At 38.4% G+C, this 26,771-nt stretch overlaps 1 protein-coding gene across 1 annotated transcript in view; it reads left to right on the forward strand.

The window, feature by feature from the left end:
- LOC115225369 (protein HID1) overlaps positions 1-26,771 on the forward strand; it is a 62,862-nt gene that overhangs the window by 12,407 nt on the left and 23,684 nt on the right. The window contains exons 2-12 of the mRNA XM_029796320.2: positions 3,945-4,158; positions 5,267-5,370; positions 7,370-7,414; positions 11,744-11,797; positions 13,879-14,047; positions 14,656-14,713; positions 15,941-16,169; positions 19,316-19,372; positions 20,334-20,474; positions 23,631-23,721; positions 24,443-24,594. Of these exons, the coding sequence (XP_029652180.2) occupies positions 3,945-4,158; positions 5,267-5,370; positions 7,370-7,414; positions 11,744-11,797; positions 13,879-14,047; positions 14,656-14,713; positions 15,941-16,169; positions 19,316-19,372; positions 20,334-20,474; positions 23,631-23,721; positions 24,443-24,594 (1,314 nt within the window). The remainder of the gene's footprint in view (positions 1-3,944; positions 4,159-5,266; positions 5,371-7,369; positions 7,415-11,743; positions 11,798-13,878; positions 14,048-14,655; positions 14,714-15,940; positions 16,170-19,315; positions 19,373-20,333; positions 20,475-23,630; positions 23,722-24,442; positions 24,595-26,771) is intronic.

Raw genomic sequence — 26,771 nt, forward strand, 5'->3', positions numbered from 1 at the left:
TAAAATCTTCCACCAAACCTTAGTCACAATTTATGTTCCTAACACTAGCTTAATGATAACTAAGTTATTTTACTAAATTCTTTCTTATATTTAAAGTAATTTAAAGAAACACAAAGCCTCTCAAAATCAATACAGTAACGAAAGGGTTAAAATTTGAATTTTCAACTGTTAGCATATAACAAATCCTCATCCAGATCTGATCCTAATGCTGGATGTTCAAGAACCAAACGAAGGCCAGATTTTCAATCCTGAGATCATCCTGATTCCAAAAAGGTACAATATGTCAGTGTAGAGCAAACATAGACCGAGATACGGGGGGTCCCAGACTGACAGACAGAATTTCACATTTACTATTATAGAACAGGGGCTTCTCAACCATTTTTTTAATGTATGGACCCCTTTGATTACTGTTTTATTCTGGTGGTGCCTCATAACCATTCGATGTTAAAAACTAGTTTTATAGCTCTTTCAAAATTCCTATTTTGTTTTTCACACGTTAATCCTTTTGTTACCGTATTTCTGTTGAGATGCTCTGTGTTTCTTTCAATTAATTTTAAATATTGGGATGTCCGGAAAGTTCGTGCCGATTTTTAAAGGAAAGAAAAAGGTCAATAAATACTTGCCATTACATTTTTAATCAACCAAATATGAACTATTTTGTTGCACAATGCGTCTCCATCTTTCCTTTAACTTGAAAATACCCTATTCCCAGAATTGAGGTGGTTTCATGGCAAAGAATTCATCAAGGTATCTTTTTGCATCATCCAAGAAATTGAAATTTTTACCATTCTGCAGAGAGCTGAGTAAGTGGAAATCCGAAGGAGCAATATCTGGTGAATATGGAGGGTGGGGTAACACATCCCAGCTGAGCTGCAGCAATTTTTGTCTGGTTCCCAAAGCATCAAGTGCCGAAAATAAACTTTCTTATCTTCCATTTTAAAGGGTTACAAAATTAACACAGGTTATAGGAACATAAACTTCTTCCACGAAAAGATAGCTTAAACTGTGCTTGAATGTTTTTCACGTGCCAGTAAGGCAATGCAGGTAACGATCACGCTCGAAGTGTGTACTTAACGTGCCACCGGCACGGAAGCCAGTTTGCTGCTCTGGCAATGATCACGCTCGAATGGTGCTCTTAGCGCTCCACTAGGACGGATTTGAGAACCACTGTAATAAAAGATGAGGCAGTCCTTTATTTTACTGAGTTTATTGCTCTTCGTCAGATTTTGTCTTTTACCTTGTGGTGGCACCCAAAAATCACACCCCTCACCTGAAGGGGCTCAGTGGGGTTCCCAGTTTAGTATACATTGTTTGACACACCTACACACATGTTATATATGAACAAATATATATGTCCCACCATCCTTCTATTCACTTCACATCCTGCATCTGTCGCTCAAAATAAACAGCTGTTACTCAAACAGACTCCCGTGGTTCAAAATAAACAAACTATTTGTCAGAATTGTTCAACACTTCCACCATTAATTTCTCTTTCAGTTAACATTTGGTACCCACAAACACACACACACACATGTACATGCACTCATGCATACATACACATACATACACAAACTCAAACACATTCATTCTCTCTCTCTTTCTCTTTCGCTTTCTTTATGTAGTTTAATAGTATATTAATAGTATATATTTGTATTTTGTATTGTATTTTTATGTCTATATTTTTGTCTGATTACATGGTTTTTAGCTCTACTTTACAGTTTTGAGAACTTTGTATTTATTACATACAATTATGCTTATAGATTTATTGGGAAGTGTGTATGTGTGTGTGTGTGTGTATAGATATGTATGTGTATATGTATGCATTTGTATGTGTGTGTGTATGTTTTCTACAGTACCCTTGAGTTAACCAAAGCCTTGTGAGTGGATTTGGTAGACAGAAACTGAAAGAAGCCCATCTTAAAGTGTGTCAATAGTCAGCTGGAGGAGATGTCTTCCTGGGGCTACAAGCTACAGTAGTATCAACCCTTAAGGGTTAGCCACATTTAGGTGGTAAATATATTTCCCAATGTCATGCAGCTACTGTTTATATCTTGCTCAGAGATTTATCATTGTTTGTTTCCACTTTTTCGAGATCAGTGACTTTTCATCACTGGAAAAAGTATATATATATCTGCGTTGAGAATCACTTCCCATCAACCAGTGGTTGTCACACGCTGATGACAGGTCAATATCCAGAAACCCGGGTCCGTGTGTATCACGTCAGGTTGAAGACGGGAACGATGACTTCTCTTTGCAAATCTTGATAGGGCACAGATAATGTGTCAATAGTCATCTGGAGGCAATGTCTTCCTGGGCCTACAAGCTACAGTAGCATCCACCCTTAAGGGTTAGTCACATTTAAGTGGCAAATATACTTCATGATATATAGATAAAACTTACTTGGAAAAGGATGCATGGTGTTCAATCATATAATAATATGAATAATAATATATATATATATATATATATATATATATTATATATATATATATATATATAATATATATATATATAACATATAAAATAAGGGCAAAAGAAAAATTCTAATGCCAAATATGCCGAAAAAGACAAAATTGTCAATAACCATTATAATTTATGTGTCTCGAAATAAGCCGATAGAAATTTCTAAAAAAAATCTATTATTACCATATTGGTCCCAATTTCGGAGTTAATTCATAAGAATTTTCCCCTCCTCAGCGATAAATACGTAAGACATAAATGAAATACTTACTCATACTCATGGAAAATGCAAGCACTAAGTCCTGAGCAGACCTAAGTACCCCAAATATATCCAAAATAGAAAATCTTCGGCACATATATGCATATATATATATATATGTATACGTACAGACTTACATGTATATGTATATACATACGTATATGTGGGCACAGGACATCACAAAACATAAATAGGAAAAAATACAAAGTATGAGGATATATTTTTTGTTGTTTACGTTTTGTGACATCCTGTGTCCACATATGCATATGTATGTATGTATACATGTATGTATGTATGTATGCGTATGTATATATGCATATATATCTGTGTGTGTGTGTCTTTGTGCCTGTGTTTGTCCACCCACCATTGCTTGAAAACCTATGCTGGTGTGTTTACAACCCCATAACTTAGCGGTTTGTCATAAGAGACCAATAGAATAAGAACTAGGCTTACAAAGAATAAGTTCTGAGGCTGATTTCTTCAATTAAAGTCTTTGAGGAAGTGCTGCAGCATGGCCAGTCAAATGACTGAAACAAATAAAGTATATATATATATACGTTTATATATTTGTTGTGCAAGATTTTTTATGTGAAGTCGTGTGTTGAAACAGATATTGTTATATTTCGGAAATAAGATTAAGATTAATGTAAAAAATAAATAACACTGAAGCAAAATAACACCAAATATATAGTGCGTGGGTTTTTATTGGCTAAACTGGCAAAATGACCATTCCGAAATATAACAATATATATATATATATATATATATATATATATATATATATTAATAAATTTTAGGGTAGCAAAAAAAATTCTAGAAAAATTCTCCACTACAGTGGTCTAGTGAGAAGGAAAAAATAGTCAATAGACTACATAATATACATTAAACACATAAGAGATGGCCATAATAGGACATCTGACTCACTAGAAAGAGCAGTTAAACTCCAAACCACTAATAGTTGTAATTCTGAAATGGAAAGAGAAATAAAAACGTTTACCCTCTCCTTTCTGGACTATGCATAGTTTTGGCAATCTTTTGTAAATAAAATAAATTTATTTCAATTTACGATTGGCGTTGCCATCTTCAGCAGGAAGCCAAGGCTAGCATATAGGCACGAGGCAATAAGTTTATATATATATATATATGTATGTACAAATGTATTTATATTTATATGCCTGTATTTCTATAGGTGCCTATATATGTGTTGAGTGTCTGTGTATTTCAGCCAATTGAAGCTAACGATGAGGCATTCTGGGAGCAGTTTTGGTCAGACAGTGTCACTACAGTTCAGGATGTTTTCACTCTCATCCCGGCCGCTGAGATCCGAGCCCTACGTGAAGAATCTCCTTCTAACTTGGCCACCCTTTGCTACAAAGCTGTGGAAAAGTTAGTTGTTGCCGCAGACTGTGGATGCCCTTCACAGAAAGACCAACAAACAGGTGAGTCACCATCTCAATTATTGGTAAATATATATACTTAAGGGTAACATGTATGTATGTATATATATATAATAAATTCAGGGTGAATACTTGATAAATGTAATCACCTGTATATGCCAGCTAGTAGCATAGGTGAGAGGATATATGTATCAAATGAAATAAATGAGAAACAGGACTCAAAGGATGTTGTGGTACATATGTTTCGGGCTTTATAGAACAACTTATTCTTACATCAATGCATAATCGATATAACAGATAGTTCAAAAGCCCTCTTCAGCCGCATGCAATTGCAATTTGGTGTAGCAATTGCATGCGGCTGAAGAGGGCTTTTGAACTATCTGTTATATCGATTATGCATTGATGTAAGAATAAGTTATTCTATAAAGCCCGAAACATATGTACCACAACTTCCTTTGAGTCCTGTTTTTCATTTATTTCATTTGATACATATATATATATATATATATATATATCCTTTAGGATGTGTGTGTGTGTGCATGTATGTATATAGGAATTTTTTGTGTAATGAGAGATAAAAAAACCAAGGCTGTGTAGATAGAACATTTATAGATAGGTCTTACAGCTGTTTCCAGGGTATTTATTAATTATATCCCTTCATCGGAGATGGTGCGAGAGGATGGTTAAGTAATAATTCATCCTCTCGCACCATCTCTGATGAAGGGATATAATTAATAAATATCCTGGAAACAGCTGTAAGACCTTCTACCTATAAATGCTCTAATATCTACACAGCCTTGGTTTTTTATCTCATTACACAAAAAATTTTTATATACACACACTGACATATGACCAATGTTCGGCAAAAGAGACCGAAAGAATAAGTACTAGGTTTACAAAGAATAAGTCCTGAGGTCGATTTCTTCGACTAAAGGTGGTGCTCCAGCATGGCCACAGTAAAATGACTGAAACAAGTAAAAGAGTATATATATATATAAATCTGATACATTATTATCGTTACTATTATTAGCACTATTATTAGCACTATTATTATTATTATGTAAAACTGCATTATTGTGTGTTTAATCTTTCTCTCACTTCTCTCTCCCCCGACTTTCTTCTTTTACCAAATCTGTCTGACTCTATCCAGTGTTAAACTGTGTACGCCTGTTGTCTCGGATTTTACCCTATATCTTTGAAGACCCTGACTGGCGTGGCTTCTTCTGGTCCACATTACCCGGTCAAGTGGACGAGGTAAGTGTGAAATTGCTCTTTTGTTAAGAAGTTTGTATCACAACTACATTCTGGTGAGATCAATCCCATTGCGTGGCACCTTCATTGCTTCATGGCATTCATACATACATATATATAGATATATATGTATATATATATATAAAAGGCAGCGAGCTGGCAGAATCGTTAGCACGCCGGGCAAAATGCTTAGCCGTATTTCGTCTGCCGTTACGTTCTGAGTTCAAATTCTGCCGAGGTCGACTTTGCCTTTCATCCTTTCGGGGTCGATAAATTAAGTACCAGTTACGCACTGGGGTCAATATAATCGACTAAATCCCTTTGTCTGTCCTTGTTTGTCCCCTCTGTGTTTAGCCCCTTGTGGGTAGTATATATATATATATATATATATATATAGACACAGGCTTGGTTGTATGGTTAAGAAGCTTGCATCCCAACCATGTTGACTCGGGTTCAGTCCCACTGCATGGAACCTTGGGCAAGCGTCTCTGATTTAGTCCTGGACCAAATTAAGGCTTGTGGATGGATGTCATAGATGGAAACTGGAAGAAGCCTGTTTTATATATATATATGCGCATGTGTGGCTGTGTGGTAAGAAGCTTGCTTCAAAACCTTCATTGTGTGGCACCTTGGGCAGGTGCCTTCTACTATAGCTTTGGTTGACCAAAGCCTTGTTAGTGTATTTGGTAGATAGAAACTGAAAGAAGCCCATCATATATGTGTATCTGTGTGTGTGTGTGTGTCTTTGTGTCTGTTTATTCCCCGCACCACTACCACCACTTGATAAGTGCTGATATATTTTCATTCATGTAACTTAGTAGTTCAGCAAAAGAGAATGATAGAACAATTACCAGGCTATAAAGATTTAAGTCCTGGGGTCGATACATTTGACTGACATTTTGAGGCAGTGCTTCAGCATGGCCACAATTTAATGACTGCAACAAGTAAAACATAAAAGAAAAGATAAAGCACTTGTGCTGGTGCTACATAGAAAGCACCCAGTAAACTCTGTAAAGTGGTGGGCATTAGGAAGGGCATCCAGCTGTAGAAAATATGCCAAAACAAAGAATGGAACTTAGTGTGGCTCCTGGCCTTGTCAGCTCCTGTCAAACTGTCCAACCCATGCCAGCATGGAAAACAGATGTTGAATTATGATGATTTTATATAGGAGTGGCTGTGTGGAGGCGCAGGAGTGGCTGTGTGGTAAGTAGCTTGCTAACCAACCACATGGTTCTGGGTTCAGTCCCACTGCGTGGCATCTTGGGCAAGTGTCTTCTGCTATAGCCTCAGGCCGACCAATGCCTTGTGAGTGGATTTGGTAGGTGGAAACTGAAAGAAGCCTGTCGTATATATGTACATATGTATTTGTGTGTGTGTTTGTCCCCCTAGCATTGCTTGACAACTGATGCTGGTGTGTTTACGTCCCCGTCACTTAGCGGTTCGGCAAAAGAGACCGATAGAATAAGTACTGGGCTTACAAAGAATAAGTCCCGGGGTCGATTTGCTTGACTAAAGGCGGTGCTCCAGCATGGCCACAGTCAAATGACTGAAACAAGTAAAAGAGTAAAAGAGAGAGTATATATTTATATATACAATCATATCAAAGGGAAATGGAAATTAATGAAAATTTACATTTCCAGTTGTCTAACGTGTAAAGATTTAGTCAAAAAGACTATATATTAGTCATACGATATAGTGTATATTTAAACACATAAGGAATCAATTTATAGGAATTCTACATGCTAGAAAGAACAGCTAGGTTCTATAACCACAAAAATTAGGGATAAAATTCGACAGGAACAAATTGAAAAATGAAAATGTTTTTCAATTTTCAATTTGTTCCTATCAAATTTTATCCCTAATTTTTGTGGTTATAGAACCTAGCTGTTCTTTCTAGCGTGTAGAATTCCTATAAGTGGATTCCTTATGTGTTTAAATATACACTATATCGTATGAATTATATATATATATATATAATACTTGTTCTTTTCTTCTTTTTTAGCATGACAATCCACCATTGGCTCAGTCTCTACTTAATGCAATTGCAGTGAGTATAGCTTTGTATTTGTTTTTTATTTGGGTGAGGGTGAATGAAAATTAACTGGTTGGTCTGTTCTGGGGAGGAAATTTGTCCTGTGGCTAAGGATTGTTTACAGAAATTTTTGCCCTGATGTTGCCAGAGCAGGGATTCCAGCTTTGAGTACCTGCACTCACTGAGGTGTTGAATAACATCTCAGTAAGTGCAACAAAGATGAAATATATACATTATTTTCAAAATATAAACAATAATCTTTATATATAAAAGAGAGGTTGTGTGCTGTCTGTCTCCTACGATTTAGATTCCTAACTACTCCCACATTTTGCGGTGCAGTTTAACCAAAACCAGGTATCTTATAGTCGTGATTCATATCGAGCCCTTCTGGGTATTAGCGCGCGTCTACGATGAGTCTACGATTTAAAAAAAATTTACCATCAATTTTTCCCATTTTTAATGCATTTTTGGCATATATAAGGGAAGTAACTCTCTAAAAATTTATTATTAAATCTCAGAACGTAAAAAGCTACAGTAACCCCCCCCCCCTTTGTGGTTAGCCATATTGAGATGGCTATTATACTTTACATCTCTTAAAATGCTTATATAGTTATTTCCTTTACAAACCTGAGCAACGCCGGGCAATACTGCTAGTTGTACATAAAATAAATTATTTTTTCAAAATGAAACAAAACTAACAGTATGGTGGAAAATGTTTATTTTTGTATACTTCCGCTTTATTTATATTTGGAAAGTTTTCTCCTGCTTTTTTGAATGCAAAATCTTTTATCAGTTCCTCTTACATAACACATCTGTTTCTATACTTAGAAGAGATGAGGCATCCAGTCTGCCTTGTTGCATAGTTGTTCTAATGAGATTTTTAATATACAGTAGTACCTTGGTTTTCGAACAACTTTGATCACGATTGAATCGTGCTTTATATATATAAGTAGTTGAATGAATTGTCTTATTATGGATAATTCAAATTAACCGATACCTGGGTAGCAAATTCACATCAGAAAAAACATGGTTGAAGTTACGTGCCTAGGGCATAGATTACGTGCTTTTGTGTGGAATATGTAACCTTCTAAACATATGTCGAAAATAAAGGAATTTTGTTAATTCGTCGTTCAACTCCATTCTTTCATATATTTATATTTTAAAAATAAATATATATATATATATTTGTATATATATATATTTGTATATATTGGTAAAAACGGTAAGATAACAAAAGAAAGAAAGAGACTGCAATATTATGTAAATAGAGGAAATTTATCTATAAAATAATATGTTACAATTACTCAATAGTTAAGATGAAACTCTGAGTTTCGGATGCCGAAGTGGAAATCCACAACACCATCTCTTCAGTTATCTGGCCATCTGAAAAACGCTATGAAATAAAACTGTTATTCAAAGGGAAATTACTGTGTTATAATTCCGCTACTTATATAAATTAAGTAATTGTAACATATTATTTTATATATATATATATGATAATAATAATATTAGGGAATATAATTCCAAACTTACAGGGAAAAATTCAATTTAGTGATACTAAATCAAATTTCACAATATATAATATATAAATTTCACAATATATATGTATATAAATTAGAGAAGAACCACCATGTAGCAATTCAGCAATGATATAATTAAATCATGCCATATAGAAAAAAGTTAAATATACAATATGGTGGTTCTTCTATTTATATATATATATATATATATATATATATATATATATATATATATATATAAATAAATATATACATATATATGTATATAAGAATTTTTTGCATAGTGAGATAAAAAAAACCAAGGCTGTGTAGATATTAGAACATTTATAGGTAGAAGGTCTTACAGCTATTTCCAGGATATTTATTAATTATATCCCTTCATCGGAGATGGTGTGAGAGGATTGTTAAGTCACAGTTAGTTTAGATGTGATACAAAATAGAGAGTGAGGTGGAGGAAAGAAAATAGATGATATATATATATGTGGAGGTGCAATGGCCCAGTGGTTAGGGCAGCGGACTCGCAGTCGTAGGATCGCGGTTTCGATTCCCAGACTGGGCGTTGTGAGTGTTTATTGAGCGAAAACACCTAAAAGCTCCACGACGCTCCAGCAGGGGATGGTGGCGATCCCTGCTGTACTCTTTCACCACTCTTTCTTGTGTTGGCCTGCTCGCTTAGCCAGCAGGGTGGCGTCATTCAAAGGCTAAAACAATGTGAATGCATTGTGACCAGCGATGTGTAACAACATCTGATGGTCTGGTCAGTCACATGATATATATATATATAAAGCATGATTTATTTGTGATCAGAGGTGTTTGTAAACCAAGGTACTACTGTATTAAATGAATATGAGAAAGCCAGGAGATAAAGTACCATTTATTTGTGATCAGAGTTGTCTGAAAACCGAGGTTCTACTGTACTTCAATTGAGAGAGTGTACTCTCAGCTGAGCAATTTATTACCATCAATGCTAAAAATATGTGGAAGACAATGTCTACATTTGGAAAGGCTCACTCGATAATGTTTATTTTTGTATATTCCTACTTTATTTTTAAAAAGTTTTCTCCTACTTTTTTTAATTGCGAAGACTTTGATCAGATCCTCAAAATTGATCTTACATAACACATCTCATTTGTATTCCTAAATTATCCAACATGGCCTTCCCAGAGCTGGATTAACCCATTAACTGCCAAATCTTTTTAATCATAGTTTTTGGCTTTGCCAGGTGTCTTATGATTTAAAATAATATATAGTATTTAAATTTTCTTCATATGTCAATTATTTTGATAATTATGATAAATTTTTCAAAAGGTCCTTAATGGGGATCACTGAAAAAAAAGTATATTTATCCTTTTCTATTCAATTGCAATAATAAACATTTTAGTTTTTTTGAAACTATAGTATCAAATGTGAATGTGTATGAAATATCAATGAATGATATAGATGGGAAAGGAAAAAAAAAACGTTTTGGAAACAGTTAATATTTTTGTAGTTCAAAAATTGTGATTTATGCCATAAAATGACCTTTAGAATTAGCCAGAGCTAATAATGACAAACTTTAGCTACTAAATATTGTTAAATATTATGGAGATGTACTTGCGTAGCAAGTGACCTGATCTGAGGTCGTGTGCTGGAATAAAAACAATTGCAGTGTGGAAGGTGTTTAAAAGCCATTTAAGAAACACACAAAATCCGTTAGATTCACATCAACATTTAAATTTAATTTGCCAAAATATTTATATCGCTTTGAGACTGCAACCTGTTCACTGACAAAATTCCCTGCTGCATGGAACAGGCCGCGGTCTCAAAGCAACGAAAATATTTTGGCAAATTAAATTTAAATGTTGAAGTGAATCTAATGGTTTTTGTGTGTGTTTCTTAAGTGGCTTATAAACACCTTCCACACTGCAATTGTTATTGTTAAACACACCTCTGCAAATGCAGTGTACAAAAGCAATTCATTTTAAATACAACGAACAACCAGCAGTGAGACTGTTTTTAGTAGATCCCCAAATAGGCTCATGGCAGGCAATGGGTTAAGACCCATAGAGGCCCTGACCACTTAAAAGATTTTGGTGCACCCATATATATATATATATATATGTAATTCAAAATATAAACAATAATAATCCATAAAATAAATTATTTGTTTCAAAATGAAACAAAACTAACAGCAAGATGGAAAATAATGTTTATTTTTGTGTGCTTCCACCACCATGTTGAATTGCTGTTTGTATGCAAATATTAGGCGCAGGAGTGGCTGTGTGGTAAGTAGCTTGCTAATCAACCACATGGTTCCAGGTTCAGTCCCACTGCGTAGCATCTTGGGCAAGTGTCTTCTACTATAGCCACGGGCCGACCAATGTCTTGTGAGTGGATTTGGTAGACGGAAACTGAAAGTAGCCCGTCGTATATATGTATATATATATGTATGCATGTGTGTTTGTGTGTCTGTGTTTGTACCCCTAGCATTGCTTGACAACCGATGCTGGTGTGTTTACGTCCCCGTCACTTAGCGGTTCGGCAAAAAGAGACCGATAGAATAAGTACTGGGCTTACAAAGAATAAGTCCCGGGGTCGATTTGCTCGACTAAAGGCGGTGCTCCAGCATGGCCGCAGTCAAATGACTGAAACAAGTAAAAGAGTAAAAGAGTATAGAGAGAGAGTATTAAGATATTTGAAAAATTTAAAAGTGTTCTGGAATCTGTGAGTTATGCTCTTTCTGAATGAAACATAAAACACCATTTTAAATTTCTCACCGTGTTAATGGCTTTCCCCATGCACCATGTCTTCCTAAAGCTGCTTTTTTATTTCTATTTCAAACCAGGATTTGCTGTTTTGCCCCGACTTTACTGTAGCCTCAAGCAGAAAATCAGGACCAGTAAGTGGCTCCTCCTCCTCCTCATCATCATCATCAGCATCAACACCACCATCATCATCATCATCATCATCATCACCATCATCACCACCACCATCATCATCACCATCATCATCATCATCATCACCACCATCATCATCATTACTGTAAATCCTTGAGTATAATCCGCATTTTTTCCCCAAAATTTAAAGGGCAAAATCCCTAGTGCGTACTATATACAAGGTTAAAAATGAAAAATATTTTCTAAGCAATGTCCGAGTCTCTATTTGCTGTCCAGCAATGTTTATTCAGACGCATTTTGTGATGTCGGGCGCGAAAATACCTTAAGCTAAGCCTGAAAGCAATGAAGTCATAAAAGAATCATCCATAACTTGCAGTAATCAACATTTATTAAAATAAAAGTATTCAGAACACAGAATAACATGTAGCAAAAACAATTTGCAAACATATTTACATTCCCATATAACAGTTAAGAACATCACCGTTATTGTATTACGCATGCACGGAAGTGTTTGTTTGACTAGGTGCTGCTGGTTTAATTACGCACAATTCAAGTTAGAGAAGGGGTGCGTATTATACACAAGGTTTAGGTTTTTCAGAGGTACAGCCCCCTAAAAATCCCCTGCATATTATACTCAAGGGCAGACTGTACTCAAGGATTTACAGTATTTGAGCCAGTAGAATTGTTAGCACACCAGGCAAAATGTTTAGATGTATTTTGTTCGACTTTGTTCTGAGTTCAAATTCTGCCAGGGTCGACTTTGCCTTTCATCCATTTGGAGTCAATAAATTAAGTACCAGTGATATACTGGTGTTGATGTAATCCACTAGTCCCCTACCAGCAAATTTCAGGCCTTGAGTCTTTAGTTGAAAGGATCATTGTTATTATCACCATTATTATTATTATCATCATTGTTATTATCATTGTTATTATCATCATTATTATTATCATCATTGTTATTATCATTATTATTATCATTATTATTATCATCATTATTATTATCATCATTGTTATTATCATTGTTATTATCATCATTATTATTATCATCATTATTATCATTATTATTATCATTATTATTATCATCATTATTATTATCATCATTGTTATTATCATCATTATTATTATCATCATTGTTATTATCATTGTTATTATCATCATTATTATTATCATCATTATTATCATCATTATTATTATCATTATTATTATCATCATTATTATTATCATCATTGTTATTATCATTGTTATTATCATCATTATTATTATCATCATTATTATTATCATCATTGTTATTATCATTATTATTATTATTATCATCATTATTATTATCATCATTATTATTATCATCATTGTTATTATCATTGTTATTATCATCATTATTATTATCATCATTGTTATTATCATTATTATTATCATCATTGTTATTATCATTATTATTATCATCATTATTATCATCATTATTATTATCATTATTATTATCATCATTATTATTATCATCATTGTTATTATCATTGTTATTATCATCATTATTATTATCATCATTGTTATTATCATTATTATCATTATTATTATCATCATTGTTATCATCATTGTTATCATCATTATTATTATCATTATTATTATCATTATTATTATCATCATTGTTATTATCATTGTTTTTATCATCATTATTATTATCATCATTGTTATTATCATTATTATTATCATCATTCTGTTGTGTCTGGGGAGAGTCATTCTCTTTTAGTGCCTTATTATTTAACACTCTCACTGGTAAAATTTCCACTTATTTCTTATTTTTATTTTCCTAAAATTTTCGTTGCGTCTTGCAACCTTTTCAATAGTCTTGACTCTGTCCGTTATTTACTTTAATGAAGTGGAGCTGTCGGGTAGCTTGGAAAATTTTAGGAAAAAAAAAATAAAGAAATAAGTGGAAATTTTACCGGTGAGTATGTTAAATAATAAGGTACTAAAAGAGAATGACTCTCCCCAGACACAACAGAAGATGCTTCAACACACAAACTCAAATAAAGAATCTTGCAAACCAAATCCCAAAACGAAATTCTCATCATTGTTATTTCTTTCTTAGGACAACCCAGAGGACATGCACAGCATCGACAGTTGTGAGTACATATGGGAGAAGGGCGTTGGCTTTGCCCACTCCCCACCACACAATATTACACATGACCAGAGCAGAACTGAACTCCTGAAGCTGCTTCTCACATGCTTCTCAGAAACCATGTACTTACCACCAATAGGTAGGTATCTGTCTGTTTGTCTTCCTGTCTGTCTGACTCTGTCTACCTGTCTGTCTGACTGCCAACCTGCCCACCTACCTCCCTACCATCCACCTGCCTATATACAGTACATTAGTTCAGTGTTTCCCAAACATTTTCAGGCTGCTGCCCCCTTGACCACTATACTCATGGAGTAGTTGGCGTTAGGAAGGGCATCCAGCTGGAGAAACACTGCCAGATCAGACTGGAGCCTGGTGCAACTTCCTGGATTCCCAGACCCCGGTTGAACCATCCAACCCATACTAGCATGGAAAACGGACGTTAAACGATGATGATTGTAAATAAGCATCACTGTCATACAAACGGTGTTGTTTTCTGTGAAAAAGTTATCTGGCCATGGGGAAAATATTATGTTATGTGGAAATTGTAAAGGGCTGACCACATCAGACCACAGAAAATCTGTCTCAAATTCTGTCTGACCCACCTGCGTCAGCATAGGTAAGTGGATGTTAAAATAAGGATGAAGCATAAGAGACAACCAATGGCAGGCTCCCCATATTTGTTTCGTTTTCTTCTACCAAGCACTGTTTTTTTTTATGTTGTCTCTCACACTACTTCTCTTTCTCCAGCTGATGCTCACAACCAGCCAAATCAATGGATACAGTATTTTACCTCTACAGAGAATCGGTAAGTTTATCACTGTTATTATTATTATTATTATAAGTTTACTTCTCAAAGCTCTTGATTTTACTTACTCTGGTTAATTCTGTGAGTGTAGACCACAACCTGTTGTCAAGGATCTCTCAAGGTCTCTTTCCACAATACTTAACACCCAAGTATCTCAAAATCCTCTCTGTCTCCAATAGAGCAGATTTTCGAGCATATTATTATTATTATTATTATTATTATTATTATTGAGTGAGAGAGCAGTGTATGCCATCAAAGTGACACTGGGGTAAAATATACGAAACCCAGTATACCCATCATGACTACCTGTCTGATAAGGGTTCACCACACACATACATCACAACCATACGTACGCGACATGGTGATCTCATATAAAGATTAACAGAAGCCATGAGAGCCACTGTCTGGTACTGCATCAGGGCTGCTGCTGCTATTATTATTATTATTATTATTATTGAATGAGAGAGCAGCGCATACCATCAAAGTGACACTGGGGTACAAATATACGAAGCCCAGTATACCCATCATGACTACCCGTCTGATAAGGGCACACCAGGCACATGCATCACAACCATATGTGCGCAACATGGTGATCTCATATCAAGATAAACAGCGCATGACCTTGCAGGTAGGAACGAGTTAGAATTTTCTTCTGGTCAAGTAACCCATCCACTCAAAAGGTCCCTGAATAAAGGTTGTTTAAGGATGTTGAACAAAACATCCATGCTTCTAGAGGTGAATTATTCAAACCCCAAAGAATCCCTCTCAACACATGGCTATGATGCTCCCCCACTACTTCTGCTCGTGGTCAGAGATGCACATATCGTCAGCCACTAAGGGACATGCTCAACTGGTTATGGTCAAACAACTGACAAGCAAATCTGTGGTATTGAGCAGAATATTTACTGTGGCCCATCTTTTATACCAAGACAAAACAATGTACATGATAACACTTCCAATCAGTTAAGATCAGAAGCCATGGGAGCCACTGCCTGGTACTGCATCAGGGCAATTATTATAGTTGTGATAGAAAAGGCAGAGAGAGGAGACAGGAAGTCCGTGGGCCAGAGGGTGAAGTGTGGCTGAGTGAACTTAAACCATAAAGGAAGTGACATAATTTACTATCACAATGTATTTCATTTGATGCTCTACAAATTCTACTGACCCACAGTCTTAAATAAACAAAGTCTTAAAATTTTCAATCTCTCTTCTTTCATTGTATTTCAGGCATGCTCTGCCGCTTTTCACCTCCATGTTAAATGTAGTCTGTGCCTACGACCCTGTTGGGTATGGAGTGCCCTACAACCATCTGATGTTCACTGATTCTCGTGAACCACTTGTTGAGATGGCCCTCCAGGTCCTCTGTGTCACCTTGGAGAATGATTCTGACCCCAACAGGAATGTATCAGTGGATGGTACCAGTGCTGGGAGTACCGCCATGGAACAAAACACTGATGTAAGTATTTGCTAATTACTGAGTTAATTTGTATGCACACATATATATGTGTGTGTATATATGCATATATATATATATATATATCTGTAAAAGTAACACGTGACAATTATTCGGTAGCCATGATAAAACTCTGAGTTTCGGATGTCGGGGCGGAAATCCAAGTTGCCATCTCTTCAGTTATCCGGCCATCGGTAAAATGCTCTGAAAAGAAGAGATAGCGGTGTGGATTTCCACCCCGGCATCCGAAACTCGGAGTTTTATCATGGCTACCGAATAATTGTCACATATTATATTTACAGATAAATTTCTCTATTTACATAATATCGAGGTCTCTTTCTTTCTTTTGTTATATTACTGTTTTTACCAATATGTATATATATATATAATAGAGAAATTGTACAAAATATATAAGTGGATGATGAGTAAAGCACCGGCACAGTTTCGATTACCTGTTGTTATCTGCAGATTTATTGCAGGGACTTTGTAATGGCAATTGGGGTAACAGAATTAATAAAGTAGGAGATGGAATATGTAATAGACTTTATTGGGTACAACACATGTTTCTACCTGTTCTGGGTCTCTTTGGGTACATCAATAAAAAGTCTCACTAGAAATTTCTTGAGTTGGCTTACGTACTGCTATATGTCCATCAAATTTGAGAATGAGTAAAAACAGAGAAAAATTATTGAAACACAAGAAATGAACGTGAAAAGTATACAGTTTAGTTTAGAGAAAATGACGTAATGAGCCTTTGCTGTTGTAACTGTTAGGAAAAAGAAAAGAAAGTAGAAGTTGAAAGGAAGATAATACTGAGACGAAAATGTTTTTGTGTTCGTGTTTAGGCACACATATACATACACAGATACATATATATATATATGCACATATACATATGCACTCACACACATCCAAGTATATGGGCATATACATACAACTAGATACACGCGCAAACACACACATATGGACGAATATATACATATATATGTATAGGAATTCGCATATGCAGATACACATATATTTTATTTGTTATTTATGTATTGGTTTATGTCTATCATTGTTTGAGTTGCATAATAGTGGTTTTATCTCTAATTTATATTTTATATATTTATACTGTGAAATTTTTTTGAGCTATACTCCTTAATATTATTATTATTATTTTATTAATATAAATATATATATATATATGTATATATATATATAATTGATCAATGGAAATTGCAGCTGAGCTACCAGTGCCGGCGGCACGTAAGAGAACCATCAGAACGTGGCCGTCGCCAGCGCTGCCCCAGACTGGCCTCGTGCCGGTGGCACGTAAAAAGCACCATCCGTTCGTGGCCATTGCCAGCGCCGCCCAGACTGGCCTTGTGCCGGTGGCACGTAAAAAGCATCATCCGTTCGTGGCCGTTGCCAGCCTTGCCTGGCCCCTGCGCCGGTGGCACATAAAAAGCACCATCCGTTCGTGGCCATTGCCAGCCTTGCCTGGCCCCGGTGCTGGTGGCACGTACAAAGCACCATCCATTCGTGGCCTTTGCCAGCCTCGCCTGGCCCCTGTGCTGGTGGCATGTAAAAAGCACCATCTGTTTGTGGCCATTGCCAGCCCCGCCTGGCCCCTGTGCCGGTGGCACGTAAAAAGCACCATCTGTTCGTGGCCATTGCCAGCCTCACCTGGCCCCTGTGCCGGTGGCACGTAAAAAGCACCATCTGTTCGTGGCCATTGCCAGCCTCGCCTGGTCCCTGTGCCGGTGGCACGTAAAAAGCACCATCTGTTTGTGGCCATTGCCAGCCTCGCCTGGCCCCTGTGCCGGTGGCACGTAAAAAGCACCATCTGTTCGTGGCCATTGCCAGCCTTGCCTGGCCCCTGTGCCCGTGGCACATAAAAAGCACCATCTGTTCGTGGCCATTGCCAGCCTCGCCTGGCCCCTGTGCCGGTGGCACGTAAAACACCATCTGTTCGTGGCCATTGCCAGCCTCGCCTGGCCCCTGTGCCGTGGCACGTAAAAAGCACCATCTGTTCGTGGCCATTGCCAGCCTCGCCTGGCCCCTGTGCCGGTGGCACGTAAAAAGCACCATCTGTTCGTGGCCATTGCCAGCCTCGCCTGGACCCTGTGCCGGTGGCACGTAAAAAGCACCATCTGTTCGTGGCCATTGCCAGCCTCGCCTGGCCCCTGTGCCGGTGGCACGTAAAAAGCACCATCTGTTCGTGGCCATTGCCAGCCATGCCTGGCCCCTGTGCCCGTGGCACGTAAAAAGCACCATCTGTTCGTGGCCATTGCCAGCCTCGCCTGGCCCCTGTGCCGGTGGCACGTAAAACACCATCTGTTCGTGGCCATTGCCAGCCTCGCCTGGCCCCTGTGCCGGTGGCACGTAAAAAGCACCATCTGTTCGTGGCCATTGCCAGCCTCGCCTGGCCCCTGTGCCGGTGGCACGTAAAAAGCACCATCTGTTCGTGGCCATTGCCAGCCTCGCCTGGACCCTGTGCCGGTGGCACGTAAAAAGCACCATCTGTTCGTGGCCATTGCCAGCCTCGCCTGGCCCCTGTGCCGGTGGCACGTAAAAAGCACCATCTGTTCGTGGCCATTGCCAGCCATGCCTGGCCCCTGTGCCGGTGGCACGTAAAAAGCACCATCTGTTCGTGGCCATTGCCAGCCTCGCCTGGCCCCTGTGCCGGTGGCACGTAAAAAGCACCATCTGTTCGTGGCCATTGCCAGCCTCGCCTGGCCCCTGTGCCGGTGGCACGTAAAAAGCACCATCTGTTCGTGGCCATTGCCAGCCTCGCCTGGCCCCTGTGCCGGTGGCACGTAAAAAGCACCATCTGTTCGTGGCCATTGCCAGCCATGCCTGGCCCTTGTGCCGGTGGCACGTAAAAAGCACCATCCGATCATGGCTGTTTGCCAGACTCGTCTGGCACGTAAAAAGCACCCACTACACTCATGGAGTGGTTGGCGTTAGGAAGGGCATCCAGCTGTAGAAACATTGGCAGATCAAACTGAGCCTGGTGCAGCCTTCTGGCTTCCCAGACCCCAGTTGAACTGTCCAACCCATGCTAGCATGGAAAGCGGACGCTAAACGATGATGATGATAGATAGATAGATAAATAAACATACATGTGCACACAAACATATATAAACTGTTCTGTTCTATTTCAGGTTGGTGGTCCTGATAACCTATTTCTCAACTATTTGTCTCGCATTCACAGAGAAGAGGTGAGTGCTTTGATCATTTATCTCCCCTTTCCTCACTGCTACGAATATAATCTTGTTGTTGTTTAGCCCTCGGTTATCTCTAGTCCAGCAGGTCTTGATCAAGAATATTCCAGCTGTGACCAGTCTATCCTTTATACAGACATCTAGGATGACACATTACCGAGTGTTTAGTATAGTAGTTAATATTAGTAGATATAGCTTTTGAAATAAACCACCAATGCTTCAATTAATATTGTAAATAAGGAAGAATTTAGTAAAATAGATTTGTCGTTATTAAATGGTGTCTGGAACATAAATCAACACTTTAACCATATTTTGGATGAAATACGTTGCCTTTCTTCCAATTTATATTGTAAATAATGAAGAATTTAGTGAAACGGATTTGTCATTATTAAACTGGTGTTTAAAGCTTAAACCAACATGAAATTTTGATGGAAGGTTGTAATTTAAGATCACTTTAACCCTTTTGTTACCATACTTCTGTTGAAATACACTTGACTTTGTTTCACTTAATTTTAGAGAATAATGAAGAATTTAAGTAAAATAACTGCCATTTTTAGGCTGGTGTTTGGATGGTGAAATTTTGATGGAGGGTTTAAATTTAGATCACTTTAACCCTTTTGTTACCATACACATGACTGTTTCAATTAACTTTAGAGAATAATGAAGAATTTAGACAAAATACCTGCCATTATTAAGCTGGTGTTTGGAAGATAAATTAGCTTGGAATTTTGGTAGAAGGTTTGAATTTAGATCACTTTAACCATTTTGTTACCATATTTCTATTGAAAAACACTGACTTTCTTCCAATTAATATTGTAAATAATGAAGAATTTAGTAAAACAGATTTGTCATTATTAAACTGGTTGTTTGGAATATAAATTTACATGGAATTTCGATGGAATATTCCTTGAATATGCTCTGGTGTTTCTAACATTTAATCATTGATATCTGCTTTTAGGATTTCTCTTTCATCCTGAAGGGCCTCACTCGGCTACTGAACAACCCCCTAATGCAGACCTACTTGCCTGGTTCCTGTAAGAAGGTCCACTTCTACCAAGAAATGTTGGTACTGTTTTGGAAAATGTGTGACATCAATAAGGTAAGAAAGCTGGAGACAAGGTGGGGGTGGGGCAGGGAAGAACCAACAACCCAGCCAGCTAACTGGCCATCCATGTCCTTTTGTCTGCCATTGAGGGTCTGAAAGACATAAAATCCTTTTAATTGGTGTGATGAGAGAAATATACTGGTAATTGCCTTCAAATATCTCTCGCACCTTGAGTGTGTGTGTATATATATAGATATATATAGATACATATATCCTGCTGTAGAAAATCTTTCTCAGGGAATTTCACCTCACATGTTCATGCATTAAAACATGGATGTTAAAATGATGATGATGACAGTGGGTGGTGTCTCAAACTGGCTTAATTTTTGAATCAAGAAAGCCAGCCCACTTATGCATACCTTTCCTTCTTGGGACATAAAACTCTGCTTGTGAAGACCTGTTGAGGCAAGTGAAATTGAAATCAAAATCGATAAAAATCAATGGAAATTGTAGTTGTGATACCAGTGCCGGTGGCACGTAAAAGAACCAACCAAACGTGGCTGTTGTCAGCGCCGCCCCAACTGGCCTCCGTGCCGGTGGCACGTAAAAAGCACCAACCAATCGTGGCCATTGCCAGCCTCGCCTGGCACCTGTGCCGGTGGCACGTAAAAAGCACCCACTACACTCACGGAGTGGTTGGCGTTAGGAAGGGCATCCAGCTGTAGAAACATTGCCAGATCAGACTGGGCCTGGTGCAGCCTTCTGGCTTCCCAGACCCCAGTTGAACCGTCCAACCCATGCTAGCATGGAGAACGGACGTTAAACGATGATGATGATGATATCTATGCGTGTGTCTCATTGTATCTGTGTTTGTCCTCCCACCATCATGTGACAACTGATGTTGGTGTATTTACATTCCTGTAACCTAGCAGCTCAGCAAAAGATACCAATAGAATAAGTATTCAAGAATATTCCAGCTGTGACCAGTTTATCCTTTATACATACATCTGGGACTACACATTACCCAGTGTTTAGTAGTTAATATTAGTGGATATAGCTTTTGAAATGCACCACCTGGGATCGATTTCTTTAACTAAAACACCCTTTAAGGGGGTGCTCCAGTATGGTCACTGTCAAATGATTGAAACAAGTAAAAGAATAATATATTAGGCTGGGTAAAAAGTAAGCAACGTAGCGAAAGAGGTGGTATGGTGGACCCGTTTGAAAGGGCTAAAGTCAGACACTTTCCTCTTTGGCCAAGGCCTCATCAACTTCCACTTGAAAAGGAAGATGAGAATAGAGAGTGAAGTGCTGTCTCGTAGCAAATTTATTGAAAGGTGGGTGAATGTCGGGAAAATGGCCAGTATGAAGGGACCAATTCTGAGGTTACACCTGTAAAAAAAGAATATAAAAGAAGGGGCTTTCTCCCCATTTCACCAGGTTCCCATGGTTTTTATGGGTTTTTCCATGAGTAACCTTTCAAAGCACCTCCCCCTATTGGGAGTTTTACTTGTTAAATTTCTCTTATCATTTGTTTACATGGACCTTTCTTTTTTGCAAAACCCTTTGTACTTTCCATCCTGTGTTTGCCCTTTCAGGTTTTTGATTTATATTAACCTCATAGGCATGGGAGTGGCTGTGTGGTAAGTAGCTTCCTTACCAACCACATGGTCCCAGGTTCAGTCCCAGTGCATGGCACCTTGGGCAAGTGTCTTCTACTATATCCTCAGGTTGACCAAAGCCTTGTGAGTGGATTTGGTAGATGGAAACTGAAAGAAGCCCATCGTATATGTATATGTGTTTGTGTGTCTGTGTTTGTCCCCCCAGCATCGCTTGACAACCGATGCTGGTGTGTTTACATCCCCGTAACTTAGCGGTTTGGCAAAAGTGACCGATAGAATAAGTACTAGGCATACAAAGAATAAGTCCTGGGGTTGATTTGCTTGACTATAAAGACGGTGCTCTAGCATGGCCACAGTCAAATGACTGAAACAAGTAAAATAGTAAAGAGTTTGTGGCCAGTAAAACAGAATTTATTATTATTATTATTATTATTATTCTTGTTGTTGTTATTAAGGTGGCAAGCTGGCAGAATTGCTAGCATGACAGGCAAAATGCTTAGCGGTATTTTGTCTTCCGCTATGTTCTGAGTTCAAATTCCGCTGAGGTCAACTTTGCCTTTCATCCTTTTGGGGTCGGCAAAATTAGTACCAGTTACATATTGGGGTGATGTAGTTGAGTTAATCCCTTCCTCCAAAATTTGAGCCCTTGTGCTTCCAGTAGAGAGGATTATTATTATTACTACTACTACTATTATTATTATTGAGTGAGAGAGCAGTTCATGCCATCAAAGTGACACTGGGGTAAAATATACGAAGCCCAATATACCCATCATGACTACCCGTCTGATAAGGGTACACCAGGCACATGCATCACAACCATATGTGCGCGACATGGTGATCTCATATCAAGATAAACAGCACATGACCTTGCAGGTGGGGCCCAGTTAGAATTTTCTTCTGGTCAAGTAACCCATCCCGCTCAAACGGTCCCTGAATAAGAGTTGTTTAAGGATGTTGAAAGAATCACCCATGTTTCTAGAGGTGAATTATTCAAACCCCAAAGAATCCCTCTCAACACATGGCTATGATGCTCCCCCACTACTTCTGCTCGTGATCAGAGATGCACATATCGCCAACCACTAAGGGACATGCTCAACTGGTTAAGGTCAAACAACTGACAAGCAAATCTGTGGTATTGAGCAGGATATTTGCTGTAGCCCATCTTTTATACCAAGACAAAACATGCACATGATAACACTTCCAATGAGTTAAGATCAGAAGCCATGAGAGCCACTGCCTGGTACTGCATCAGGGCAGTTATTATTATTATTATTATTATTATACTACTACTACTACTACTACTACTACTACTACTACTACTATTATTATTATTAAGCTGGCATAATTGTTAGCCTGACGGGTAAAATGCTTTGCAGTATTCCATCTGTTTTTACGTTCTGGGTTCAAATGCCACTCAAGTTCAGTTTGTCTTTCATCCTCTGAGGATTGTTAAAATAAGCAACAGTTAAGTACTGGAGTCTATGTAATCAACTTACCCCCTTAGCCCCCCCCCACCTCTCCCAAAATTTCAGGCCTTGTGCCTACAGTCAGAATTATTATTATTATTATTTTTCCTCCTCTTTTGCAGAAATTCATGTTCTATGTGTTGAAGAGTAGTGATGTTCTTGATGTTCTCGTACCTATTCTATATTTTCTCAATGATGCTAGAGCTGACCAATGTGAGTATCATACTCTCTCTCTTTCTCTCTCTCTTCTGCCTCCTCACCCCCTCTTCCCATCTCCAACTTTCTCACCTCTCTTTCCTTCTCTCCTCTTCTCTCCCTCACTCCCCCGCTCATCAATAATACTCTCTCCCTCCTCACTTCCCCCTCTCTTGCCCCCTCCCCTCTCTTCTCTCTCCTCTTTTCCAACCATTGCCTCCCAATCCCTCTTCTCCTCTCCCTTCCACCATCTCTCTGCTCCTCTTCCCATCACTCACCCCTCACTCACTTCTCCCACTCCTCTGCCTCTTCCATTCTCATCCCTTACTGTCTACTCACTCCTCATTTTCCTCTCTCTCCTTCCTTCTTTTGACCCTCTTCTCACCTACCCCTTTCCTCCCCCCTGACATCCTTATAACTGATTCTGTTTAAACTCCTTACATCCTTCCACCCCCCCTTTCCCCCACTCATCTCTTTCCATATTCCATCTTCCCTTTATTCCTTGCCAGATTATTTAACCCTTCCAGTGGTCAAAACCATCCACTTCAGGCCCAAATATTTTATATCCAAACTGACCAGCTCAGGCTTCATATACCTACCATAATTGGGAAAATAAACACCCACTTCTCATTCACCCTCACTCACCCCTGACTTCTCCCCCACTCCTCAACCCACCCCATACACCCATTTCTCACTCACCCTTCATTAACCTCTCATCCTTTCTCTCCTCTCTCTACAGCTCGTGTTGGTCTCATGCACATCGGCGTCTTCATCCTGCTGTTGCTCAGTGGTGAGCGCAACTTTGGTGTCCGACTCAATAAACCGTACTCTGTCCGAGTACCGATGGACATTCCTGTATTCACTGGTACTCATGCTGACTTCCTCATCATTGTAAGTTACTCCTTGTCTAACTGTCTGTCTGACTTTCCATCTGTCTGTCTTTCTGTCTGACTATCTATCTTTCTCTGTAGCTGTCTATCTGTCTTTGTGTATATGTGAAGGCTCATGGCTCAGTGGTTAGAGTGTCGAGCTTACGATTGCAAGGTTGTGAGTTTGAATCCCAGACCGGGTTGCGTGTTGTGTTCTTGAGCAAGACACTTTATTTCATGTTGCTCCAGTTCACTCAGCTGTAGAAATGAGTTGCAACATCACTGGTGCCAAGCTGTATCGGTCATTGTCTTTCCCTTGGTGTGGAAAGGGGAGGCCGGTATGCATGGGCGACTGCTGGTCTTCCATAAACAACCTTGCCTGGACTCGTGCCTGGGAGGGTAACCTGCTAGGTGCAATCCCATGGTCATTCATGACCGAAGAGGGTCTCAACTTTGTCTTTGTGTCTATCTATCTGTCTATCCATCCACCCATCCACCCACTCAGTGTCTGCTTAACTCTCATCAATCTGTCAGTCTTTGTGTCTTCTGCACAGGTCTTTGACCCTGTCTGTCTTTGTGTCTATTGGTCTGCCTGACTTTCCATCTGCTTGTCTTCCTGTCTGTCTATCTATCCATCTGTCCATCTGTTAACTGTCTGCCTGTCTCTTCTGACTCAGTTTCTCTGTATCTATCCGTCTCTTCACATTGCACCAGTCTCCTCTTCTCTAAATGAACAACAGTGTGACAGAATGGCATCCCTTCCAGGGGCAGTGTTGTGATCTCTGTCTCTTATAGACCACGGAAGTCATTTCACAGGCCCTACAATTCCTAGGGCCCGAGAGAGTAATATCCAAGGTTGATGATAATGGTAATTTTAACCTTTTGACTCCCTCAAATCATCTTTCCCTACCCTCTAATGCAGTGATTTCCACAGCTGGGGGCTTGGGAAAATTATGGTGGGGTGTGGGATCCAAATTTTTTCTTTTATTTTAGTGGGACATGTAATTGTGAAAATCTCTTTTCCATAGCCAAACATAAAGACTTGCTTTCAGTCTTGAATAACCTTGGAATTGTACCTACAGTTTGCCTCTCTGAGGCACAAGTCCAGGCATGGTTGTTTATGGAAGACCAGCAGTTGCCCATGCATACCAGCCTCTCCTCTCCATGCCATTATATGTACATAGGGTAAAGACCCCCTTTGGTCATGAATGACCATGGGATTGCACCTAGAAAGTTCCCCTACAAGACATAAGTCCAGGCAAGGTTGTTTATGGAAGACCAGCAGTCGCCCAGGCATACTGGCCTCCCCTCCCCATGCCACCAGTGTTATCCAAGGGAAAGGCAAAGGGGCCGATACAGCTTGGCACCTGTGACGTCACAACTCATTTCTACAGCTGAGTGAACTGGAGCAATGTGAAATGAAGTGTCTTGCTCAAGAACACAACACACAGCCTGGTCCGGGGATCAAACTCACTACCCCATGATTGTAAACCTGATCATCTAACCACTGAGCCATGTGCCTTCACTTCAGCAATCATACTACATATACTAAGCTTAGCCAAACCAATCCCTGCAACCAAGCATACTGTGTGAAGTATGTTTGTGTATATGTGTGTGTGTGTATATATATATATATATATATATATATATATATAAATAAATAAATAAATAAAAAGGGTTTTGTACGATTGTGTATAGAGGGATATATATTATTCAAAGAAATTCTATCTCTGTCTGTTTTTTTATGTTTTATTTATATTCTTTATAATATTAATGTAGAATATAGAATATATAGTATAAAAAGTATATATAGTAAAATGAAATGAAGTATTGATTGTCTTATTGAATAGATGAAATATTGAATATAGAATACTAAGGGACTACTATACTTTCTTGCATTATAGCAGTCTTCAAGGTCCCAGGTTGTGACAGGAGTGTTTCAGCTGTGGTTGACTGTCTGTCTTTTGTCCTTTATATACGTTCCTGTGGACAACAGTAGTAGTTGTTTGGCTATTTTTAGAAATGAGGCCAAACCATTTTTCAATGTTTATTTTTAGAAATGATGACAGCAGTGCTTTTTAGAGATTTTTTGTGTTTTAGTTATAGGGATAAGATTTTTAAACCCCAAATAAGATTAATTTAATCATTGTTTGTTTAACCCTTTCGTTACTGTATTTATTTTGAGATGTTCTGTGTTTC

Source organism: Octopus sinensis, linkage group LG27, assembly GCF_006345805.1.
Source record: "Octopus sinensis linkage group LG27, ASM634580v1, whole genome shotgun sequence".
NCBI lineage: Eukaryota > Metazoa > Mollusca > Cephalopoda > Octopoda > Octopodidae > Octopus > Octopus sinensis.